Here is a 22,889-nt window from a genome sequence, read left to right as displayed (position 1 = left end):
TACTTCCATTGCTTAAATTCATCCAATATAGTCACTCTCTATTTCAGCTATGCTTCTCTAATAAACTTTATGATTTCAAAAATTAAGAACATCCACTTGCTTGATCTATTTCATTCTCATATTGGCTGCAGAAGTTTAACATATGTAAGAGGATAAAAATATAGTCTCTATTCATATCAGCGTTGGATCTGTAGGTAGCATCACTGTAACATCCCTTTTTCTGGCACTAAGAATTTTAAACTTAGTTAGTATTGTAAGTAGCTTCTTAAGAAGCCATTTATAGTGTTGATGCAAATGTCATTACTCACTGAAATCCAAATTACTAACGGCAAACTATGGCAATTATCTTCCACTCTGTAACTTGACTGCAACACCATGCATGGTATATGAGAAGCCAAGTGTTGCAATTTCAAATGGTCTGTTTTATGAAGGGTTGAACTAAGTACCCTTCAGTTCCTTAAAACAACAAAAAAAAAAATCTATTTTCCATTATGACTATAGCACTTTCTAGCACTTAGTTCTCACAGACATATTTATTCACTTATTTGATACAAAAACGGAAGCATAAAACCAGGTTATTGACCATTTTGTCTTTGGTTTTCCACATCACTTTACTGAGAAAACTTAAAACAGTAATTAAAGCCTAACAGTTGACTGAATAAAACCAAGCTTGTGTTTAATCTTAAAGTCATTTGTCACAGTAGTTTTCATCACTGGCTGAGCTCTGCCCTCCATCAGCTACATCCTCTGGAACAAATGACTCTATAAAAATCATATCTTAATTCTATTTTTAGTACTCTACATTTGGCTGTGCTCATTTATCCTTTGGCTTTTCCTTCATCTCTGACGAAGAAATACCCTCCAAGCTAAAAGAGCACACTGATGTCAATTCTACTATCCTTGTAAGTTCTACAGGCTTTACATCTACCCCTTTTCAGGTGAAATCTAACTCTTGCAAGGTAGATACCCCTTTTCAGGTGAAATCTAACTCTTGCAAGATAGATCCTTAAGTGCCAGGCATGAGAACTTCTAAAAATGCAGGCAGACATTTTGTAAAGTGCCTTAATATCCAGTAATTTTGATTTCAAGTGAGCTTTATGTACATTGTTGCCTACTTGTATTGGTGGTACCCTAAAACCTTGGAAGACCTGGTTCTGACTCCATTAGCGGCTGAGAATGCTCAATATGGTAACTAGTTTGCTGGATTTTGGTTTTTGCACACATACACAAACATAAAATAGTTTTTACACATGTAAAAATAACAACTATAATTTGAAAACTCAATATTACTGCATATAATATATGCACACTCAAAAATGCATGCCCTGGCTCACAAGGGTGCCTGTTCCTTAACCTCTGCACCCCCATCTTCTTCACACTGACCAAAATCATCTGGGTATGGCCACATCCTGCCAAACGTCCTCAAGCTGGATTCTAGCTATACTTTCTCCAGCTCACTGGTGAAGTGGACGCTATGCTGGGCCCTAGCCACCATGTTTCTGCTTTATACAGTCCCCAGGGTGGATTTTCAAATGGCTTTTGTCAAAGCCATTCAAAGGTCTTTAAGGCAAACTAGGCAAGAGGGAAAGAAAGGAACGTCTTTGCCTGCATAAATAAGTGACTGAAGACATAAAACAGAGGACAGGAAGACAGCAGGCCAGTTCTCACAGGGGAGCGATGTCTCCAGTGGAGCATCTCAGAGTCTGGGCTGTTTTACATATCCATAAAAATATCTACAAAAGGGTAACAGCAGTGAGGCTAGAAAGTCCATTGAGACAAAGCTATTCTATGGTTTATCAATATTTTGCCCATGTCCTTACTACACTGAAGGATCACATGAGATAGAGGGATTGGTCTATAAAATGGCACATGAAATTCAATGTAGAGTGACGCACATACGGAAAAAAAACAAACCTAACTTCACATAGAAAATGATGAGTTCCCACCTGACCATTACAATTCAGGAGAGAAGTCTTGCAGTATGAAAGAGTTCCATGAAAAAGTCTTCTCAGTGCTCAGGAGCAGCCAAAATAAAAAAAAAATTTAAAAAAAGAAAAGTTTAGAAACTGCTAGGCAAGAAAGAGAAAACAAAACAATCCCATGGCAGTGCAGAAATTTATGCTTTGCTTGCACTGCATGCAATTCTCTTACCCTCATCTCACAAAAGGTATTTTAGAGCTGGAAACGCTTCAGAAAAGGGAACAAAGCATGATCAATTTCCGTTTGAGAAGCATTTGAGTAAGTCAGAAGCCTCCAGCCTAGAAAGAGATAACTGAGTGCCATAAGAATACTCAACAACTGATGGTGCATTATTTTTTTCCCGATTTAAAAAAAGAAAAAAAAAAAGAGGGAACAAAATGAGCTAGCAGAAGCCAGATTCAAAATAAAACCAAAAGCAAAAAGTAGTTCTTCATGCTGCAGGCAGTGAGCTTCCTTGCCAGAGAACAGCCAATGAAAAAATTTACACAGGTTCAAGGAGAAACCGGATAAAAGCTTGGAAGAGAGACTTATCTAGGATTACTAAATAAAAATTACATCCTGCTCAGGAAATGCCCTGAGCTGAAAACTGCTGGAGAGTTTTAAGGGACATGTCACATAGGCTTATCCTGTTTTTATTCCTTTTCTCCAGGCATCACAAATATCTACTGCTAAAGTGACTGTCCTACACTGGACTAATCCTTGATCTGACATAGCATGGTCATTCTTATGTTCTCAGCCAATGCTGTACGGGCAGCTTCCTCCTTTCCAGTAAACCGACAGGCAGTTAATTTCATTTGTCACTTGCACATTAGGTCATCCAGTCAGAGTGGATTGCAACTTAAGACAGGTTTTTAGATGTCTAAGTTTGAAAACAGGTTGACTTAGGGAGATTAAATCCTGCTGTAAGATAAGCAACCAGCAGCGTTCTGAAAAGGTGTTCAGTACAGCAGAACCTCTACATTTCACTGCCTAAATCCAACCTCTTATTAGATGAGGGCCTATAGCTACATGAATTCAATTAGCCAATATCACATTTCAGTCTACTAAAATGAAGTTAAGTTAACAAGGTGCAGCAAAAGGCACTGTTGACAACGAAACAACTGAAGAGCATAGTGAAAGATATTTCCTCTAAAACTTCCAGCAAGCATAATCTGTAACACAAAAGGCACAAGCATGTGCATTGTGATGGATTTCTCCTTATACAAATGAAGGGGAATGCAACAAATCCCTAGAGATCACCCAAAAGAAGAAAAAAAGCTATTCTGATAGTGCTGAAGTATCCTAACACCAGCTATATACACTTTACAAACATAAGATCTGGATTTTTAGCTCTTCAGCAGTCTTGCCTCTTTCTTTGGATACTTCTTGTGTTATTAAAATGGTATATGGGTCCTTCTCACTGAAGCTAAAAGTGACATTCTGCCCAAATAATTCTCTCATGTGGTTGGCCCAGGAGGTGTTTTCACCTTCGCTACACCCACAGAAGAATAGCTTTAGTTTCTACTGAGGTTCTGCAGGAAAATAATATTGGGGACTGCAAAGTGTACAAGGTGTCTACTGCACCAACAACATTCTAAGGCACAAGATTTCTTCAGCAGACCTTAGGGACCAAGAAGAAAGCAGGTAAGAAACACTTCTCTGCCACAGGCCTGTCCTGATAAATTGGCTTTCCACTGGCAGATTCTTCCAGCATCACAAAAACTACAGCCAAACCCAGCTCAGCTTCTGAACGCTTGCTACAGCTATACCGTAAAACTGAACTTAGGTAACCAGGAGGAAGAAAAGGAGAAGATGGCAAAGAAAATTGGCAATTACAGAAACAAGGCTGCAATGAATCCTTTTCATCCTGTTTATATAGTGGGAAAAAAGACATCAGTTGAATAGTTACTATCGAACACCACATGCTCTTTTCCAGCAAGATAACACTGTTTTAATTACCAATGAGCCACAGTCTCCTAGGGCTTATCTCACTAACTACGGAGTTGATTCCACTATACTTACAGTGCACATACTTACTGGGAGTCCAACAAAAATAGAAAGGATGACTTGTAGAACAAGACACCATATTGCCTACCATCCAGTAGAATGACAGAACTGCAATTAATACATGTAAATACCATGAGAATTGCAACATTTACTCTTACAGCATAAAAACTGCTGGAAATTTGAAAGCTAAAAAAAAAAAAGAGAAAGAAAGAAAGGGAGGGAGAGGAGGAGGGAAGACAGGGGAGAGGAAAAGGGGAGGGGGGAGACCCAGATGAACTCTCTTGCTTTGTCCTCTTTGAAAGAACATATTAAAATATTTATTTAGAAGGCTTTAAAACATCTGTAAATCATTGTCATGTATACTTCAGAAGTAAACACTTTGTTTAAATAAAGTTCAGATTAGAAAGGCTTTTATACAATGAGCAATGTACACCTACCTTGCTGCATTATTTCCAGTCATTTGATTAAATTTTGTAAAGCTATTGACAATGCCTATATCATTCTTCTAAGTGAATGAATGTGTTTTTTGTGGCATTCAAGCATAACTGGATTACTGAATATATGGTAAGAAGACTCTTTAATTTGTATTCAGGCCTTTGTATTAGGCTAGGAGTGTAGCTTTTCCAAAAAAACTTGATTTTGAAGCTTCTTGTTTTAGGCAATTTTTCTAATGAAAAGCAAGCAGCACTCCACAATCTATTAGGAGATAAGACCTTAATTTCTCTTTTTTATTGGTACCAGAGAAGCCTTAGCTCTTGAACTTTAGCTTTCTGTGTCTCAAGGTGATGCTGTAATTCCTGAGTTAGCAGCTGTCCCAGAGAGGGTCTGTGAATGTCTCTCCATTTAAACTCAAATCTAAAGATTTCCCATTGTAGCAAACCTACTTATTCAAGTGGTATGAGTTTGGATTAAATTTGCCACTTAGCTTTGTGCCAAAAAGCAAATAAAAACCAAAGAAGCCCAGGCCAATAACATTCAGTTAGTTCACTTTCAATTTTTCCATACACCGTGGTACCTTAAATATACACAAATAAATACAACTGAATGTGAGCACTGTCTTTTTTTGACCAATACTTCCTCATGCCAGTGAAGCGAAAGAGAAACTTGCAGCTGCAGTTAAGTTATCCATTATTAGCCAGTTTTCAGTGAGGACTCTGACTCACAGCTCTGAATTCTCATTTGTCAATAGGCAGCCTCTAAGTAACGTGTTCACACCAACAAATTCTGCTTTTTCATATAGGTATTGAAAAATGAAAGTGTAACTGATGTGGTACAGATATTGTTACTAGTTGAAATGGCCATGTCTTCCCTTTCCCTATCCTCACACCTTTTGTGAAAACTACACTTTTATGATGGACTGAAGACTTAGCAAGTTTAACACATACAAGAAGAAAATGCAACCGAACCACAAACTCTGCTTAAATTAATGGAACTGGCTGTTTCTGTTGTTTAATTCCATTTCCTTTTTCTATGCATTATCTTGTTTACAATGATTGGAATAACTTAGAACTTCAGGTTTCAAATTCATTAAAACACGGCTTTCAGGTTCAGGTTATGGCCGTAATAGTTATATGCGAATTCATTTCAAGTTACCTGCTAGCAAGCAGCAACAATATCCTCAGGAAGGGTATTAACTGAAGGATTTACAGTAACTATTTTTAAGTAAGATGGCACATACATTGATCAACAGGAAAAAAAAAGAAGAAACAAACTTAAGCAATAGTTTAGAAAATGCGTTAGATATTGCAGAGAATCTGTGTGATTGAGATCTACCAGAGATGTGTTTGTCAGTTCAGATGGCTGAAATAGTTTCATTTCTCAAATGTATCATAGTTTTCAACTGAGAAAATAGAATGAATCTGATCCCAGGAAAATTTAGACATAGAAGAAGAAGAAACATTTCCCAGCCTACACAGGTAGCTGAGAGTAAGGAGGCCTGTGTTGGTATGTAACACTCAGCAAATACCAGATACAACAAAAACAATAGAGGTTATTTGGTCCAATGAGCTTTCCTCCAATGGAAAGAGCGAACATCTTAAAAAATTATCTGGAAAAAGAATTTCTGAAAAGCAGCACTTCCAGGTTACCACAACATGGAAAATATTGTTCACTTGGTATGTGCACATAAATGGTAAAGCACTGAAAAATAAAATTACATTACACTGCAAAAGAAGTAGATGATTCTGTTTTCTTTATACTCGTGTCAGTTCTGGCTACTGCTAAGCCAGGAAGAAGTCTCGGGGAGGCCCTTTTCTTTATGATTCATGCAAAATTTACATGAAATCGTAACTGCATCTTCATTTACACAAGCAGCTATACTACCTAAATCAATGTTACTCACATTAAAGAATACATATGTTCATTTAGCATTTGTGTTTGGCTTTCCTGTAGAAAAATTGGCATGTTTTGTGCTAGATTCTTACTGCTTTTCCTTTTTTGTTTAATCCCTTCTCTCACTCCTAATTTTAGTTATCCTCCTCTATATATATCACAACGTTTCATGAGAACATACCCCCAAAAAATACAATACTACATTGTGCCAAAATTTAGTCAATAGTATCAGAATGAGATTTAAGATTTAGAGGACTGTTTTTACTTAGAAAAATTGCAGAGAGCTACAAGAATATATATTAAAGTATTTCAATTTCTGCAAGCTATTTTATAGAACACAAAATTAGAACACCTTTATCTATCTAGTTACGTAGTCCTAGTGAGAGTTGGAGCCACAGCTCAAGGAACGCCTCTTTAGGAAAAGATCACCCATATCTTTCATAATAACCTTGATGAATGTGGTATTGGGCAAGTCCTATAGGCAATCACTGCACAGAAAGAAAATTTACTCTTGCAAGGCAAGATTTCAACGTACGTATTTTCTAAAAGAAAAACTGAAACCCAGCAAGACAGAGAAAAGATATGTATAACAAGACCTTGAAAGCTATTTTCATCCTACGATCTTTCATACCTCAGAAATTTATACACAAGTTATTTCTCTAACCTTATCAAGAAACATAAATAGCAAATATGAACAATCAGCTATGTTGAGTATACACAAAGAAATTATCTGCTGACAGGGAGGAAACATATAGGGCTGAAAGACTGAAAATAAGCTGCTAAAGAATCAGCTGTGACAGTTACAAGTGCAAGGTCTGTACAGAATATTCATATCCATTAGGTTCACTTCAGAGAATAACGTCTTTTAAGAACTGAACGTGCTCACAGTGGAAAAAGCAGAATATTACTGACATTTTAAAATCCAATCTAGTTAATTCACATAATCCTGATCATCCGGATTACATGAAAAATCTACATCATTCTGAGAAAAATCAAGTCCTCTGACTAAAAACCCACTGAAATAAAAAAATAAGGAGGGAAAAGGAGTTGTTCAGATTGGAACACTGATGCATTTTGTACAAGAAAATCTTGAGGTTATATAATCACCTGCCAACACTATAAATGCCTACTAATGAAGTCATGCAGTAACATTTCATTTCGCTCCCAGAGGTTAAAAATAAATAAATAATAAAGCATCTTTTAATGGGAAATCACGTAGCTTGCTAGAGCTATCACAATGCACATATGAGCACTAGCTCATCTTCTTGTCTCACTGCAACAGACTGAGACAAACAGCAAATTACAGCATGTCATGCAGACAGTTTGCCTAAAATGCTGTTTGCTGCTTAGAAAAGAATTCATAAAAATATACCTAATTACTATTCTTTACATGAGTCTCTTAGGGTGTGAAGGTGGCTGCTGTATTCCCCAATTCACTATGAAAGAAGAGGTTCTTCAGGAGATACTATACAGAAAACAATTTGAAAATCCTAATTTTCAAGTGCCTAATCTTGCAATTTAACACTATTTTTACTGTAGTATTTGTATGCTATTTCCCCAAGTTTTTTTGTTTCTTTGTTTTAGGTAAAGAAAAAAAGCACAACATAATTATGTACAAATATAACAAACTCCCAAGTCAGATGCTATGCTCAGGTATGCCGAAGTTGCAGCACAGGTGGAACTGCAGGACTAGTTACAGCAACTGGCAGAAGAAATGGCCCACCATTACCCTGGAAGGCTGGCCAAAGCCCAGTATTCAGGTATTTGCTGAAGCACAGCCCAGGCATCTGTCTTGTCTTACAAAAGCAAATGAAGATTAGATCACCAGACTATACCTCCAAGAAAAACTGATAATGAGGCAACCTAAGTTTGACCTTCCCCTCTCTTCCACATACAATGGCTCCAACACCTGCAGCACAGTCTGTAACATGGCCTTCACTGAGTCATCCTTCTAAAATGTTAGCACATTTTTCTTAGGAGTAAAATGAAGAGAAAAGTGGCAATTTGAAGAAAACATGCTGCTCAGCAATGAATTAGCTTTCAAGTAATAAAGACAGTTAATTCACTGTCACTAGAAATTTAACAGAAATTTAAAAGCAGCATCAGGAATCAATTCACAAAAGACTACAAAATCATCAAGAACAGCCATCAGTTCATCAACATTTGCAAAACTGGAGAAGTTCCCAATAACTACTATGATAATTACAGCATATCATATCAGGAGTCACAAGGACTAACTTTTTAAAAAATACTATCAGAAATTGATATTGTAAAATTGACATATTTAAACTGACTTCTTATCTCTTCAAGAAAAGAATTTCAGCAGTAGCTACATCTAAGCCAGTGTAGACACAGAATGTGCAGAAAACCAAAAAAGGGCTCTGCAGAGAGCAAGCATCCAATATCTCGTACAAGCTGTTTTTATAAATGTTGGAAAAAAGATAAAAATTCATGCTGATACATGCTGATAGAGCCCTGTGAAGAACTCTAATTTCTTCGGTAATCTTGAGATCATGAGGACCAGATGGCAGCCCCTTCAGATGGGGCGGAAGGTAGACTGGTGTTTTAATCAGGTCTATGAGCCATGGAAACCAGAAGTTAGGTAAGGCAAGCTCTTCGTGTTGCACTTTTGCAGTATGGTCATCTCAAAATTTTATTCAAGATAACCCCAACACCTGAAGCTTTTAGACACCCACTGCCTGCAGTCCTGTGCCTACAGGAAAAAAATCCCACAAAAATAAAGGGTTAGTTTCTCATGGCAAGGCTGAAAGATTTGCAAGGTTTTTCCAAGAATTCCTCCAAGAAAACCCAGGGAAAACTAATGGTTGAAATCATCTCGTGCAATTTTAACAACTAACTTGGAAGCACGTAAGTCTAGTCTTTATGAGCAGTGGAGAGAGAACTAGCACCTCCAAATGGCGATTTATTTCATCCTTAAATAAATCTTCTATTCTCCTTTATCATTCTCTGGAGGTGCCTGTTTCTCTTTACTCACTCTGAATGAAGCTTTGGTGTCATTCTAAAGTCTTAAAAAACTAACTCTCAAGTAGCTCAAATTGGGCAAGATTCACCCAGATATAAAAAAAATAATAATCTCAGTTTAAATACAAACATCATTACTTTTAAATCAACATTTGCCTTTTTTAATGATCAGAATCAGGAACATCGTGAGTAGCTACTTCTTTGCCATCTTCTTACAGAAAATAAATCTCACTGCACAATTTTCTAACAAAGCTTTTGTCCATTAATAATAGAAATTTTTCCGTTGATTTTAGAAAGCAAGAGTTCATATTTTTAGCAGATACTTGAAGTCTGAAGAATGCGTCCTACCAAATTATAACTATTTCGAGGCAGATCAAATTATTAAATGCTGCATAAATCATTCTCTCAATATTTTTCAGTATAAATAATTTGTTTTACAATTAGTAATTTGACCTATTGTAAAACTTTTTTCTTTCCTATAGGGCAGTAAAACTTCAATTTGCAATAACCATTCAGCAAATACTAAGTAACTCAACTGGAAAAAACAGTGATAATATGGTGAGTCACAGTGCCCCAAATATCAAGGTCAGTCAATAAGTGACCAAGGCAGGAGCTGTTCCTGCCACCCTGCTGGAACAAACAGTACGGCTGCCCACTCTGTGATGTTTCTATGCATTAGATATAATGAGCTCTGGAAGGAATGCACATCACAAGTGTGGAGGAATCAAATGCTAAAATAAAGAACAGCAGCCCTGTAGGATACCTAACATAAGCAAGTATATGTACCACTAGCTACAGCTACAGAGCTTCAAAATCCCTCCTTCTCTGTGCACTAGGGGAAAGAAGAGGAACAGAGGAAAGAAACAATGTGTTACAGCAGGCTGGGGCACCATGATAAAACAATATTAACAGCTATAGCAGTACAAAGTGTACAGTAACATAACACAGGAGTATGCAGATAAGCTCAAAAAACGAGCAATCAATTTCCTCAAAGTCATCACAGTGAAAATAACATCAAGTCAACAGTATGTCTTAAATATACAGAATAACCTAAATCTCAATTCGAACAATAAGAGAGCGCATGACAGAAAGAGAAATTAAGGATACAGTATGGTTGCCATAAATTGCATTACTATTCTAACAGAACAAAGAGCTCACTATAAAGAGGTTTACCATTACAATTATGGTGTAGGCAAAATATTAAATAAACTTACTTTAGACTTACTACAGAGTTCAGCATTTTGAACACATACACTATAATGAAGGTTGGTAGCACTGTTTATTACAAAGAATGTTCTTCTTACTAGAAAACTCCATTTTTCAGTTACTTCAATTTTATCATTTGGATGCAAGTTTTCCATGCTGAGTATCTGATTTAGTCAGATTTCCCAGGGAATATTTTAACCTTTACAGTTCAGAACCATTTGCATCTGAAAAAAAGCCTTCTATGCTCAAAACTTACTGCGGCCTCTTCTTTGTGAGAAGCTATTGCCATCCCCACAGAAGTCCACTCTCAAGCCTATATAAACTTTATTAATATTTAAATTTCCTCTCCCCATCTTCCCACACAGTAATCACAAGTGGCCCAATGCTTGAGGTCTGGAAAATAACCTTCCTTTTTCAGACTTGACTGGGGTATAAAATTCAAAGAAAGATGTGCACTGCCTTTCTCCATTGTAAAAGAAAAAAAAACCATGACTAAATCATAAATAAGAATAAAAAAAAGTTCTTAATATTTCTACTTGCATTTCTTTCCTATTGCACTATGTGCAATAATCCCGAAATTTCCCCAGGCTCAGATTTAAAGCTTCCTCAGTACAAAATCTACAACTATTTCTCCCTTACCTTTGGGCTCATTTTTAATGTCAGTATAAGAAAACAAAAAGTCTTTGGACTTACTCGGAAGTAGTCACTACAGGCTGCAAGGACTGCTTTATGTGCATGGAATTTCTGCTCTTCAGCAATAAGGGTGATATCACAAAGTATGCCGTCGCTTCTTTGTTGGTTCAGGGCTGCCAGGACAGCATTGTTATGAGAGCTGGACTGACAAAGCCTCTGACCTGTCAACATTTCCTGAACACTGAAAATGGAAAGGGGTGGGGGGGGAAAGGCGAAAGATTTTATCAACAACTGTAGAAACAAAGTAGATTTTATCAGCAGAATGTAAGAGCTTTTTGCAAGACAACACTGTACAGCAATTCTGGACAAGAAAGAGTCACAAACTCTCTCAGACAAAAACTTACATATGGTGTATAAACACAAGAAAAGCTTGGTGTAACAAAGTATTATGAAAACCGATTGCATACTCAAATTTAAAAACCTCAGCTGTTCTGATTTTCATTTACTGCACCGGAAGTCAACTGGACTCTGTAGGATTAATTCAGACTCATATTAGTGTTTAATGAGAGAAGAATAAAGCCTAAAGTCTTTAAGTTTCTCAATGGGACAACAGAAAAACAACTCTAAGTGGCTAAAATTGATTCATTAGTGAAAAGGAATATATACATAGGTAACTAGTCCTACTAAAAAAGATGACCTTTAGTCTTAGGTGGCCTATTTAAGTTTGATCCTTGCACACCATTTGTCATTCTCTTACCTGATTTTTTCCAAAAGCCAAGACCAAGACATCACTTCTGAACAGAGGATATCCAAAGTGGAGTTACAGAGGAAAAACTATTATATCTGCATTCTACCCCCTCTTTAATTGCTTTTGGCTTCACACATGGACATAATCCACACTTGCAAAAGAAGAAACCAAAACCATTTTTTCCTAGTTGTTCAGTTTGTGGAATCCCACTCATTTTAATTGACAATTATTAGGAAATGTAGTCTTTTAAAGTACAAGGGAGTTATTTCTAACAATTATTTCCCTTTGCTAATTTCTACAACAAATTGACTAGATCAAACCAAGTTGTATTATTTTAGGCAGGCAATGCCACAGGTTCAACTTGCTGTATTAAAAAATAAAAATAAAACTAATAAAATTGTATTTTTTCTGCAGCCTTCCTCATCACCCACAATAAAGAATCTGAAATCAAAGGTTAACTGTCAGTTTTATTACTGACAACAGATACTGATCACAGTTTTCCATGAGGAGAACTGCAAAATAAACCCTGAAGTTTCTCCTCCTTTATTAACTGGAGCAACAGAGGGGGCTTCTAAGGAAACTGAGAATATAACAAAACTGGACGATTAACTGTGCAAGTACAATAATCTAACTATATTTAAACCTGGTTTCTCTTTATACACATTTTTACTAGCCTCTCTCTTAGTGCTGAATCAAGCCCTTCATTCCTCTTGCTTTTGTTGCAGTCATCCAGAGATAAAAACATCTCATATTGTGTCAAATGACTATTTCATTCAATAGAAAACAGACTGCAGGGACAAGGCAGAACAGTAATTTTGATGAAAATAAAATAAAACCACTACTTCTAAATTCAGCTTAAGTTTTTCAATTTCAGATTTTTCGTTTTCGAAACCCTTTTTTCAATTCAATGACCAAAGTGAAAAAAAAATCAACTGTCATAACAACATATGTAGAACGTACACCCATACAAGGCAGTTTAAGCAGATTTTATGAATGAGAAAGCACCGATTTATCAAACATTACTTGGCTATTTTGTCCCTAAACTGTCAGTGCTCAACAGCTACAAAATACAAGGAATTCCTGACTGTCTTCAGGTGCAAGAACATGGCTGGGAAAAGAGGACTGAAGTGGAATGACATTTTATCCCAGTAATATTATCTAGATCTTCAGGCTCCCAGATCAGCTCGTGAGTGTTAACTACTCTGTAAAACAGACAAACTACAAGCATATCAGATTAGTGGAAGGTTTTGCAGAAAAGCAACTGGATGAGTAAGTTTTGCTCAGTGTTTTGCATGAAAGTGCTCCCAGAAATTAATTAAGTTATAAATACCAATTTCTCTGCCGAGGCAATGGACAATACAAATAAAGGAAAAGGGCTAGACTAGCAACTACATACAGGTGATTAAGACCCCGTAAGAAGGAAAGAGAAAGAATGGGAGATTCTGTAAAGCTGAAAGATGAGTTTGGAGAGAATGCTTAGAAACCATTTCACAGAACAGGAAAGAATACTGGATGTCCTGAATATTGGAACACTCTACACATCAAAAATGATCACTAGGCACCAGTTGCACGATTGTAAAATGCCAATTGCTTCCACAATCAAAATGCCAAGTATAGACAAGGGCATAAACAAGATGACATATGAAGGGATTGGGAGACCTAAATCGATCACAGGTGTCCCAGGCATACTTTCCTTTGCTGGAGATGAATGGCGAAAAGAAAGTAATCTCTTGCAGGTTATAGCACAGAAACGTACCAACTAATATGAATATCTAATGAACGAAATTACTAGTTTCACATTTTTAGTATCTGCTAACTGATGCATTGGTAAACATCATGCTCAATGTGAATGACATTCTGCATGCTATAGAGTACCATACCTAAGACACCTCTCAGATGGCATCTTTCAGTTTTGCTCTTCTGGATATCAAAGCTTATAATCCTGTAGAGAAAGCAGCAAGCATTCCAGCTAGAGAGACAGAAAGGAGAGGCACATTAAAATTCAAGGCATACGCAACCTCAGCCTTAAAGATCAATACTTTCAGGGGGTGTAATTCAAGAGCAACTTTTTCCAGTTCATCTGTTTCTGAAGACAGAACAAAGTTTCACATTCAGCTGATCTATATTGGCTAGACTGATTGTAGCCTGAAAGTGGCCTTTCCTCTAGTCTTTTATAGGAGATCACATCCCACCATTCGAACTTCCTGCACCTATTCCCCTTGAGGTACCTCTCTTTTCTACAAACTTAAGGATACATACTACCTAAACAGGGTGGAAGAGCAGTGAGGGAAATATCTTCCCATCAAACCAATGTGAAGAGCAGGCCAGAGGTATCTGTTCATATTTGCTTACTTCCCTGAATAATACAGCTATACGATGTTACATCTCTTACAGTGTCAGCTCACAGGCCTTTCTGGGCTCCAAGAGGTTTGCCATGCACCTAAACTCATGCTTTGACTATATTATTTTTTCCTAAAAACACAATTGAAAACAAGGATTACCATATATTTCAAAACAAAGCTCCCTCTTCTCCCTAACAATATCCTTGATTTACAAACCAGTGCTTTGACCAAATACCACTGTCAACCTGAGTATAAACAAACCTTTCAGCAAATAAAAACAGTATGATCAGATCTGTTAACTCTATAGGATTTTTTTTAAGGTAAAATATTAAAATCATTGTATCAATGAATCTACACTGCCTAAGTAATGGCTACTGAAGGCAGCTTTTGCAACAAAAAGGATGCTTTAACAGAATTATTTCCAAAAGTTGTCAAACTATTACAGATATCACACAGTGATCTCCCAGTACCTAAGCAGAGAGAGAACTTTTCCATCTCTGCTGGCTGCTGTGTGGGCCCCTGTAAAAGCAGTTACCTCTAATACAAGCTTTCCTTCTGCTTCCAGATTAAAGTAACAAGTAAAAGTATACTAGTATAAGTAACTAGTAAAAGTACTGTTAAAGTAATTAACCCCATTCCAGGTGCTATCAGTGGCTTCTAACATCATCAAGGAAATCTGCATATCTTGGTTTAAATGGAAAACTGTAATTCCACCTAAATCCTTCTGTTCTAGTGACCTATTCCATTATGTCAGACATTAACAGGAAAAAATACAGGCCAAGCAGCGAACATTAACTAGATCTTAGGTTTGAGATGCACTCTATGTTTTCCATTAAAAGTTTTTGCATATTATTCCTGTGAGACATCTGATACTTACAAGTCTATGAGGAAGACTACTAACTGCTGTTCCTATTATATTTCAATTTAACTAGATTTTCAATTGCTTCATTAATACATTTGTATCCAAAAAAAGTGCAAAAAAGTTACAGTTTGCAAACAAAACCCCAACAATGATGTAGTAAGCATTGAAAAAGCTTAACTATAGACTGGGAAGCAGGGGGAGGAGGGGAGCAAAGACCTGTAGTTTTCCTGGAAAGCACTATATATCTAGGAATTTCAAAGATAAGCAAGTCAAAAGAAATCACATGCAAATGGAAATGTCCAATTTAACAAAACAATGTTCTGCGGCAGCCTCATGAAATGTCAGTCTTTTTATATATTCTTCCTCTTAGCATTATGAAGCAGCAGAGCAAAAATAGTTTGATGCTCAGGAAATCACAAAGCAATAGGCCACGTTACTGCATCCATAGTATATTGTCAGGCTGTGCTTCTTCTCTAAAATACTGTTATCTAACTTAGCAGCACAGCTCAAAAGTTATTTGTCCAAGGGTTTGCGGGTTTTTTGTTTTTTTTTTTAAAAAAACACTATTTGTTCATTTAAGTACTATTTCCTTCCTTAATTTAATTGACTATAAAATTGTTTTTAGAAATACTAAACAAAGCAATTTATTTCCAGCAAGTGTTTATTGCTGGAATACATGCATCCGCCTCAGAAAAAACTTCCATTTGTTTAAATCACTTTAATCTTGAGGAATCAATAGCACGTTCAAGCTTTACACAGAAGGCATCCAACACAACTGGAATGAGAGAATTTCAGTTACACTTGGGACTGTCATAATTTTTTTTTTTTTTAATCAACGAGGGAAATGAAATACAGGAAAGTACTTCTGATCAAATTTCAAAACTACATGACAGAATATGGCCTGGATTAAAGCACTGGGGGGGAAGGAGGTGAAAATCAAAACAAAACTCTCGTGTAGTCTGGTTTACCGTTGAAAATAATTTTCATGATGCAAAATTCATTATTTTTCCCACCAATTAATAATAAGCTTTTTTCAGATCACATAACCAATATTACAGAGGCATTTAAGCCACAGTTCAGATCACCGCATAATTAATTTTGTGCGTAAATTCTGCCTTTCAGATTTGTCTTACAAAAGCATAAATTACATATCCATAACAGAAACCACAGTCTACTAATAATGCCTGAAAACACACAAATTTTTTCAATATAATTCAAGCTTATATGAAATAAATATAACATGGGAAGGTTCATCAGTAATTTTTCCATGTTTGCTTTATGTAAATAACTGAATTACAATGTTTTAATGTGATCTCATTTATGGCATATGATGTAAGCACTCATTTCTCACTTATCAACAGAAAATAAGTCATTTGAAAATCCAGATTTTAAATGTGTTATTACAAAAATTAAATAGCATCTGACAAAAAAATGAGTGCGCGCTCTCTCTCTCTCTACTAACGTAATTACATTTTAAGCAGCAGTTATTGAATTATTCCCCCCCCCAGATGCTCATTCCTTCCATGCCCTCCCTGCATTGTGTCAGCAAAACCATTTGCACGGAGGTTCAATGAAACAGAGCAAAGAACAACTACTTAGGTTGTGCATTCAAACACTTAAGCTAGGAAATAAAGGGTGCAACTCCTGTATACTAGTTTTACACACTGTGCATTCACCATGTGCTCTGAATGAGACAGCTATCCTGCTCAGGTGGAGGAAGGGAAAAAGAAAAAAGCCAGTATGTGTTTAGGGACTTTTCATTCAGAGGTGGCTGAAGAAAGGGGACTGCTGCCTACCTGTAAGTCAGAAAACTCCCTTTTAATGAAGCTGTATCTTTTGTGGGCTTCAGCATTTACAGGGAAGGACTCTCTCCCACCTGCACTGGGCTGCTCCTTCCTCCAAGCTCTTTATTGCCCTCTAAGCTGTCTTGGCAGTTCTGTACAAGGTACTACACTGCTGTGGGCAAGCTGGGAATCTGTCATTAAAGCAATCTGCACATTCCCAAAACTTCGAAAAACTGACAAACAGCATTTTGAGGAAATCAAAAATATGACAACTTTTCAGAGTTCAGCCTAATACAATTTTCAGGATGTACAAAAAAGGGCACTTTTGAAGCCAGAATGGATTTTCTTCTGCAAACAAGGCCGGTGTCAGAGGTCCTTTCAAAGGCAGGTTTGAAACCTGCACAGGAACTGATGTTTGTTTTCCCTAAAGAAATAACAGTAAGAGGACACAACATAAAATTTGAGCAAAATATCCTTGTGGTTGCTGAGATCCCCAGGGATCATACACAAGTCTTCACTGGGAGCAGATGCTGCACACCTGCGCTTTAACAATCCGCACTAGGAGGAAGGTAGCGGAGCAAACTGCTGAGAACCCTTTGGAGCACCTCAGAGAGGAATGAAGCAGCTATTGCTTCGCTCCCCCGAGGCAGCCCCTACTGCTTCTGGCCAGCTCACATAGTGACAGGAAGATCTGCTTCCCTTTCTGGAAAAATACAGGTTCTTCATCTCCTAATAAAAGGACAAGGCAAGAAAGTTTGAGAACTGTGAAGCTGGAGGCCTTTGCACAAGTGCCAATTAAGGAGACTTCCATCCAGTTAATCACAAATAAGGTTGCTGATCTTATATTTACCATTAAATTTGGCTGAAAGCTATTGCAGCAAAGTATTATTCTTGCTATAAACTCCTCCAGTGTGCAAAAAGCCCTCTAATTTTTCCTCCTTCAATTTTTACTTTGGATTGAGAAAGCAAGGCATTTTTAAATTTCCACATTATCTAAAAGAACACTGCCTTTCAATGATCAGTTTTAAAATCATTCAAACTAGTTAGCAAAAACCCAAAGATTTAAGCCAAGGTTTTAACTAAAAATAGACATATGAAATGTGATTATCTCCCTAAACAGGAGTTGAGGCTCACTTGTCAATGCCCAATAACAAAAATACCAATTTGTAAAGCTTCCCACTAAATGTGATTTTTTTTCTTAAATGAGTACAGATAATCCATCTTTCCAGTTTGCAAGTATTTCATTTAGATATATTTATGAAGATTCTTAATTCTGCCTCTTAAATTATGTTAGAAAATGGTGAATGAACATTACTTTTCTTAAATTTGCAATACTTCAAACTAAATTAGATAGAAACTTATTAAAATTCACATACACATAATTTAGTTATCAAGACTGTAGATGCTGAATAAACAAAGAATTCAAAATAGATTTTGCATCTTCTATTAACGAAGTGGCGTCTCTGTTTTATAAATCAAAATCATTTTTTCTAAACACCAGACTGTCACAATTTTAAAAACAGTAAGTCTCATCCTCTAACTCTCATGTGGGAAACTAAAAATGAGCTGGGGGAAAAAAATGCAAGAAAAATTAGTTATCTTTCTTCCCTTGGAGTCATTCCTTTTTAAAATGTGCTTTTTAAGTTTTAAAAAACAATTCCACTCAAAGCACGCTTTTTACTTTAAGTTAGAAAACAGTAAAATAATAATAATATACACTAGGTATGAAATGAACCACAGGGAGCAGAAGCTCTTTCCTGTAGAACAGCAAAATTTTGAACTAGGTGTATCATGAAGATAAAGCATTCAGACTCCATGAAATGCTATTTTCCCCTTACTAACTTCAAATAGATTATTTAAATTTGGCCTTCATGTGGTCTTAAAGCCTTTATTTAAAAAGAAAATGAAGCATTTAAAAAGCCATCAGAAATACACTACACACAGTTCCTCACAGAATGAGTTCACAGCATGTCCTGAAAGAGCCTGCCATGGGCTCAGAATAAGAAATTTAAAATATATCCATAGCAATTTTCTGTCCTAGTTTAGATCCTCATTCATTGAGTTGCTGGTTTTGTCTTTAAAGTATTCTGGCTTTCGATAAGTTGGAATAAACCAGTCTTTCAAGCCAAACTTAACTGTCTCCCACAATAAAAACTGTTGAGTCTCTTCAGAAACAAAACTATCTATGCTTACTGTTCACAGGCAAGGCAGCACAGCACTATTTTCTAATCCTTATCAGAGCCCTGCTAAATTACTTTGTGGAAAGAATAATATTGACAAGTTAAAAAAAAGTTTGATTGCAGACTCACTCTTCTCGGTATGTTAACGTACTTTCCCCCCTTTCCCAGGTGACACCTGGGCTTTGCCCCTTTTTCCTCTAATGTCTTTGAGACTCTAAAGATTAGTCTTTAATTGCATAAAGAAATTTCCAAGAATGTCATGACTGTGATGAAAACTCTGCAACTGCCTGAAGTTGACAGGGAAACTCAAGCTCAGCTACAAGTTTCTCAAGAACCTTCACCTATAATTTAGTGTCTACATATGGTGATTTCCAAGAAAAAGCATTCATAATATTGGAAAAAAAGAAAAAAAAAATCTTCAAGATTTAAAGAAAACTGTATGCCAAAGGAGAAGGGGGGGCAGCAACAATTTGCTTGGAAAAACAGGAGCCAGGCATAAAACAAGCAAGAAAACATTCAGAAAAAGCAATACTAAAATAAAAACACAGTAATAAAATAAAATAAAATAAAATCGACGTGTTACACATCTGATTAGTTACAAACTATTCTCTTGTCAGACTGGACAGGTCATCGCTTACCTGCAGATTATCAACTACAGTCAATTAGAAACGTGACGTTTATTGTCCATCACTACCAAAGTACCACCTGACTTTAAAAACCATTAAGATAAACTACAAGGGTAAAGGATGTATGAGCAGAACCATAATTTTATATCTATATTCGTACATGTATTTTCCCTACATACATCAATATTCAGAATATTTTCTTTTTCCTGAAGATACAAAGGAGTGCAAAGTTGTTGGTCATCTGGGTCAACTTGAGGCATATTTCATATGCTCTACCATTTAAGCAGGAGGTTGTGGTGTTCTGTTGATAAAACCGTATGCAATCGTGTGACTTAACACAGCATCTTATTGCACATGAACAAGGAAAGAGAACTGCAGTTCCACTGGAAACCACACACTCAGAATTTGCTGACTTTCAAGAACTCACTTGTTAAACAATATACACGCCTCTTTGAAACATTTTTATTTTTAAAAATAAAAGATCTATTGTATACAACTGTAATAACCACACTTTTGTGCACTATCAACTTAATTTTTCAGAGCCATTCGCTATTGCTGCTATCATTTAAACTACAGTACCAATTATGTCACCTGGCAAAAGGAGAAAGCCATTCCTTACATACAGCTGGCCCACGTGTCATGGTTGGGAGAACAATACTATAATTTAATTTCTCACCCTTCTGAAGGCCAGGCAACAAATATGCAAAGCACTTTCAAAGTGAAATATCTAAACCAGACATCGTGTCCACAGTCATTACAAAAGGTCAGGATGCAAGCTTTCTGGCATTTTTAGTTTTAATGCACACTGCTGCTGGCACAATCCTAACCCTTCAGCTACTTTGCCAAGTATGCTTTCAGTATCTTTCCCATAAAGCTCAAGAAAAGACAGGAGGACTTTTAAGTAGTTTGTAATTCATTTTTCATTTGTAGTAAGTTTCATTGGACACAAAAAATCCTCTTCTCCAAATCAAGCGCTTTCCTTCTGGGATATTTGATAACTTTTTGCAAAATGTGGAAGATTTCTCCAAATGGAGGTCAGAATGATTTATAACAGAGTAACTGAAACTTAACTGTAGAGAGCATAATTATTTCTCCTAATAACTAGAGAAACCAACACAGAATTAGACACACAAGAATGAGATGTGTTCTGACATGCTGTCAACTTCTTCAGTGCCACAAACGAACCTTGATTTTTAACCATAACATCAAGATGTTTTGAGTACAGCAATCATTCTTTCTTAGAGTAGTAAGAGTCAAAAATATGAGTAGGCTTTTGAAACTATTTAAATTTTCATATATTTACATCAGACAGGGGTATACAGTATTGTAGATTGTCCAGACTCTTGGCAATTAGTTTACGTGAACTTTTACGTTTTATACCTAAAGTAAAAATAATTACACTTTCCGCTTGAAACCAGATTAACGTGCTAAGTAAAGAATAAATGATTGTTGGTTAGCAGTCAACCTTGTGTAACCAAGTATGCAGATACGTAAGTGGTCATCTGAAATAATATGTCATCATGAGAAGATTTATTAACCTACAGCATTTCCAGTGAATATATTTATGTATTTCAATAAATGCATAGAGAGCTGAGACTTTTCTATGGGGCTTACAATACTCCTTCAACTTTTTCACAAAAGAGCGTTCATTAAGTTTAAAAGAAGACTGTAAGTACTAGCAGATGTTACTAAGTAAACATGCACCTTCTTAGAATGACCTTCACTAGCCACAGGGTGGCAGAACTATACTTCAAGATAATTTATACATTCAGGAGTCACTTCAGAATACTTCAAGGAGCCCTCCCTCCTGCCCCCAAACATAATTACAACAGCATAAAATATTTGCCATATGTTCAGTGTGGGCTTTCAACACTAGGAATCAAGAAAAGCCTGTTTTTATCCAGTGCTTGAAATGAACTGGGTACGTAAGGGTATGACCTATTAGCATCTCTCAGAACATCAAACAAATATTGCAACAGCACAGAGACAGGCTTCCATGGTTCCATTCTGACCACTATTCATGTAATACAGTAACCAGTCACACACTAGCTGCTATCAATTTTACTTTATATCCATTCAACCAGCATGAAATCTTTCATATACATTACCAAGTCAAAGGAAACCCTAGTAACTTCTTCATTGAAAGTGGAAATTGTAGATAATTCCACCATATCCATCTTCGGTAGGGAGGAAAGCTTTATCAATATTAGTGAATTTAACAGTACAAGGGCAGGCTACCTTGTCCCTAAGGTCAGCTAGCCCACATCTGGTCTCTTGCAGTCTCCAAAATAACGTGACTGTATCTAAACTGACAATTGGGAAAGATCACTAACTCCCAAACCACGCACGGAAATTTTGGGGGAGAGTGCTAGGTAGTTTAGACCAAGACTTTGCCAGGGATTGTTTTAAACAGCCTGAGTTTCAAACTCTGGCCTGGAAAGGGCACTGTCAAATTTACTAGCACAGACACAGCTTTTGAATCCCCTTCACGAAACACAACACAACTTCTTGCAAGAACATTAAAAGTTCTAGCAAGCTCTTAACATATGAATCATCTTGAGCAATTTTATAAGTGGGTTTATCTCTGTTTGTCTATTTTGTCTTCCGTAAAATACATGCTTCCAGTGGGGGGAAGTGCATCAGTTACTAATATAAAAATAAGTGTTTTAAATATGTCACTGGAAATGTTTTGTTAGTGTAAGCACTCCTAACTTAAAATACGCTTTGTACAAAGTTAAAATTTTCAGTTGAGTTAAGAACAGAACAGGGCACTCAATCTTGCTTTATTGCAGAGCTTTTGGGTTTATTTATTATTTCAACAGGACAAATAATTTGCCAGTTTAATATTAAGGTTCAAAATTCTGCTTTGGAAGAAGGAAAGTTGCCTTCCAATCTGTTGTGATTTAACTGGCTTACCAACTATTTTGCAGGTCTTTAATATAAGAAAACAAATTTATTTGGAAATATCTTTCTGGAGAGAGAAGAGGGCATCAAAAGATTTTGACAGCTTTCAGTAACTTGGACATGCATCTTGATGAAACAGACCCGGACCAGGCCAAGGCAGCTGGAAGATGAAGAGTGGGACAGAATGGGAAGGAAAGGATCACAACCACTGGAAGTGGTGATGAAGACAGGGTGAGATGGCTGTGGTTTTGTTTCCTTTTTCCTCTTTTCCAGAGGAGGAGGGGAAGCTGGTGGAATAGTGCACAATACTAGAATCAGAGAATTA

At 36.5% G+C, this 22,889-nt stretch overlaps 1 protein-coding gene across 4 annotated transcripts in view; it reads right to left on the bottom strand.

Annotated features, from left to right (window-relative positions):
• KLHL32 (kelch like family member 32) overlaps window positions 1-22,889 on the bottom strand; it is a 127,061-nt gene that overhangs the window by 85,571 nt on the left and 18,601 nt on the right. For all 4 annotated transcript variants that reach the window (XM_064508799.1, XM_064508801.1, XM_064508800.1 and 1 more), the window contains exons 2-3: window positions 13,747-13,835; window positions 11,179-11,359 (exon numbers count right to left, since the gene is read on the bottom strand). In XM_064508799.1, the coding sequence (XP_064364869.1) occupies window positions 11,179-11,359; window positions 13,747-13,769 (204 nt within the window). In that variant the 5' untranslated portion in view covers window positions 13,770-13,835. The remainder of the gene's footprint in view (window positions 1-11,178; window positions 11,360-13,746; window positions 13,836-22,889) is intronic.

The sequence above is a fragment of the Dromaius novaehollandiae genome, chromosome 3 (genome assembly GCF_036370855.1).
Source record: "Dromaius novaehollandiae isolate bDroNov1 chromosome 3, bDroNov1.hap1, whole genome shotgun sequence".
Taxonomy (NCBI): Eukaryota; Metazoa; Chordata; class Aves; order Casuariiformes; family Dromaiidae; genus Dromaius; species Dromaius novaehollandiae.
This window is presented reverse-complemented; position numbering and strand designations above follow the sequence as displayed.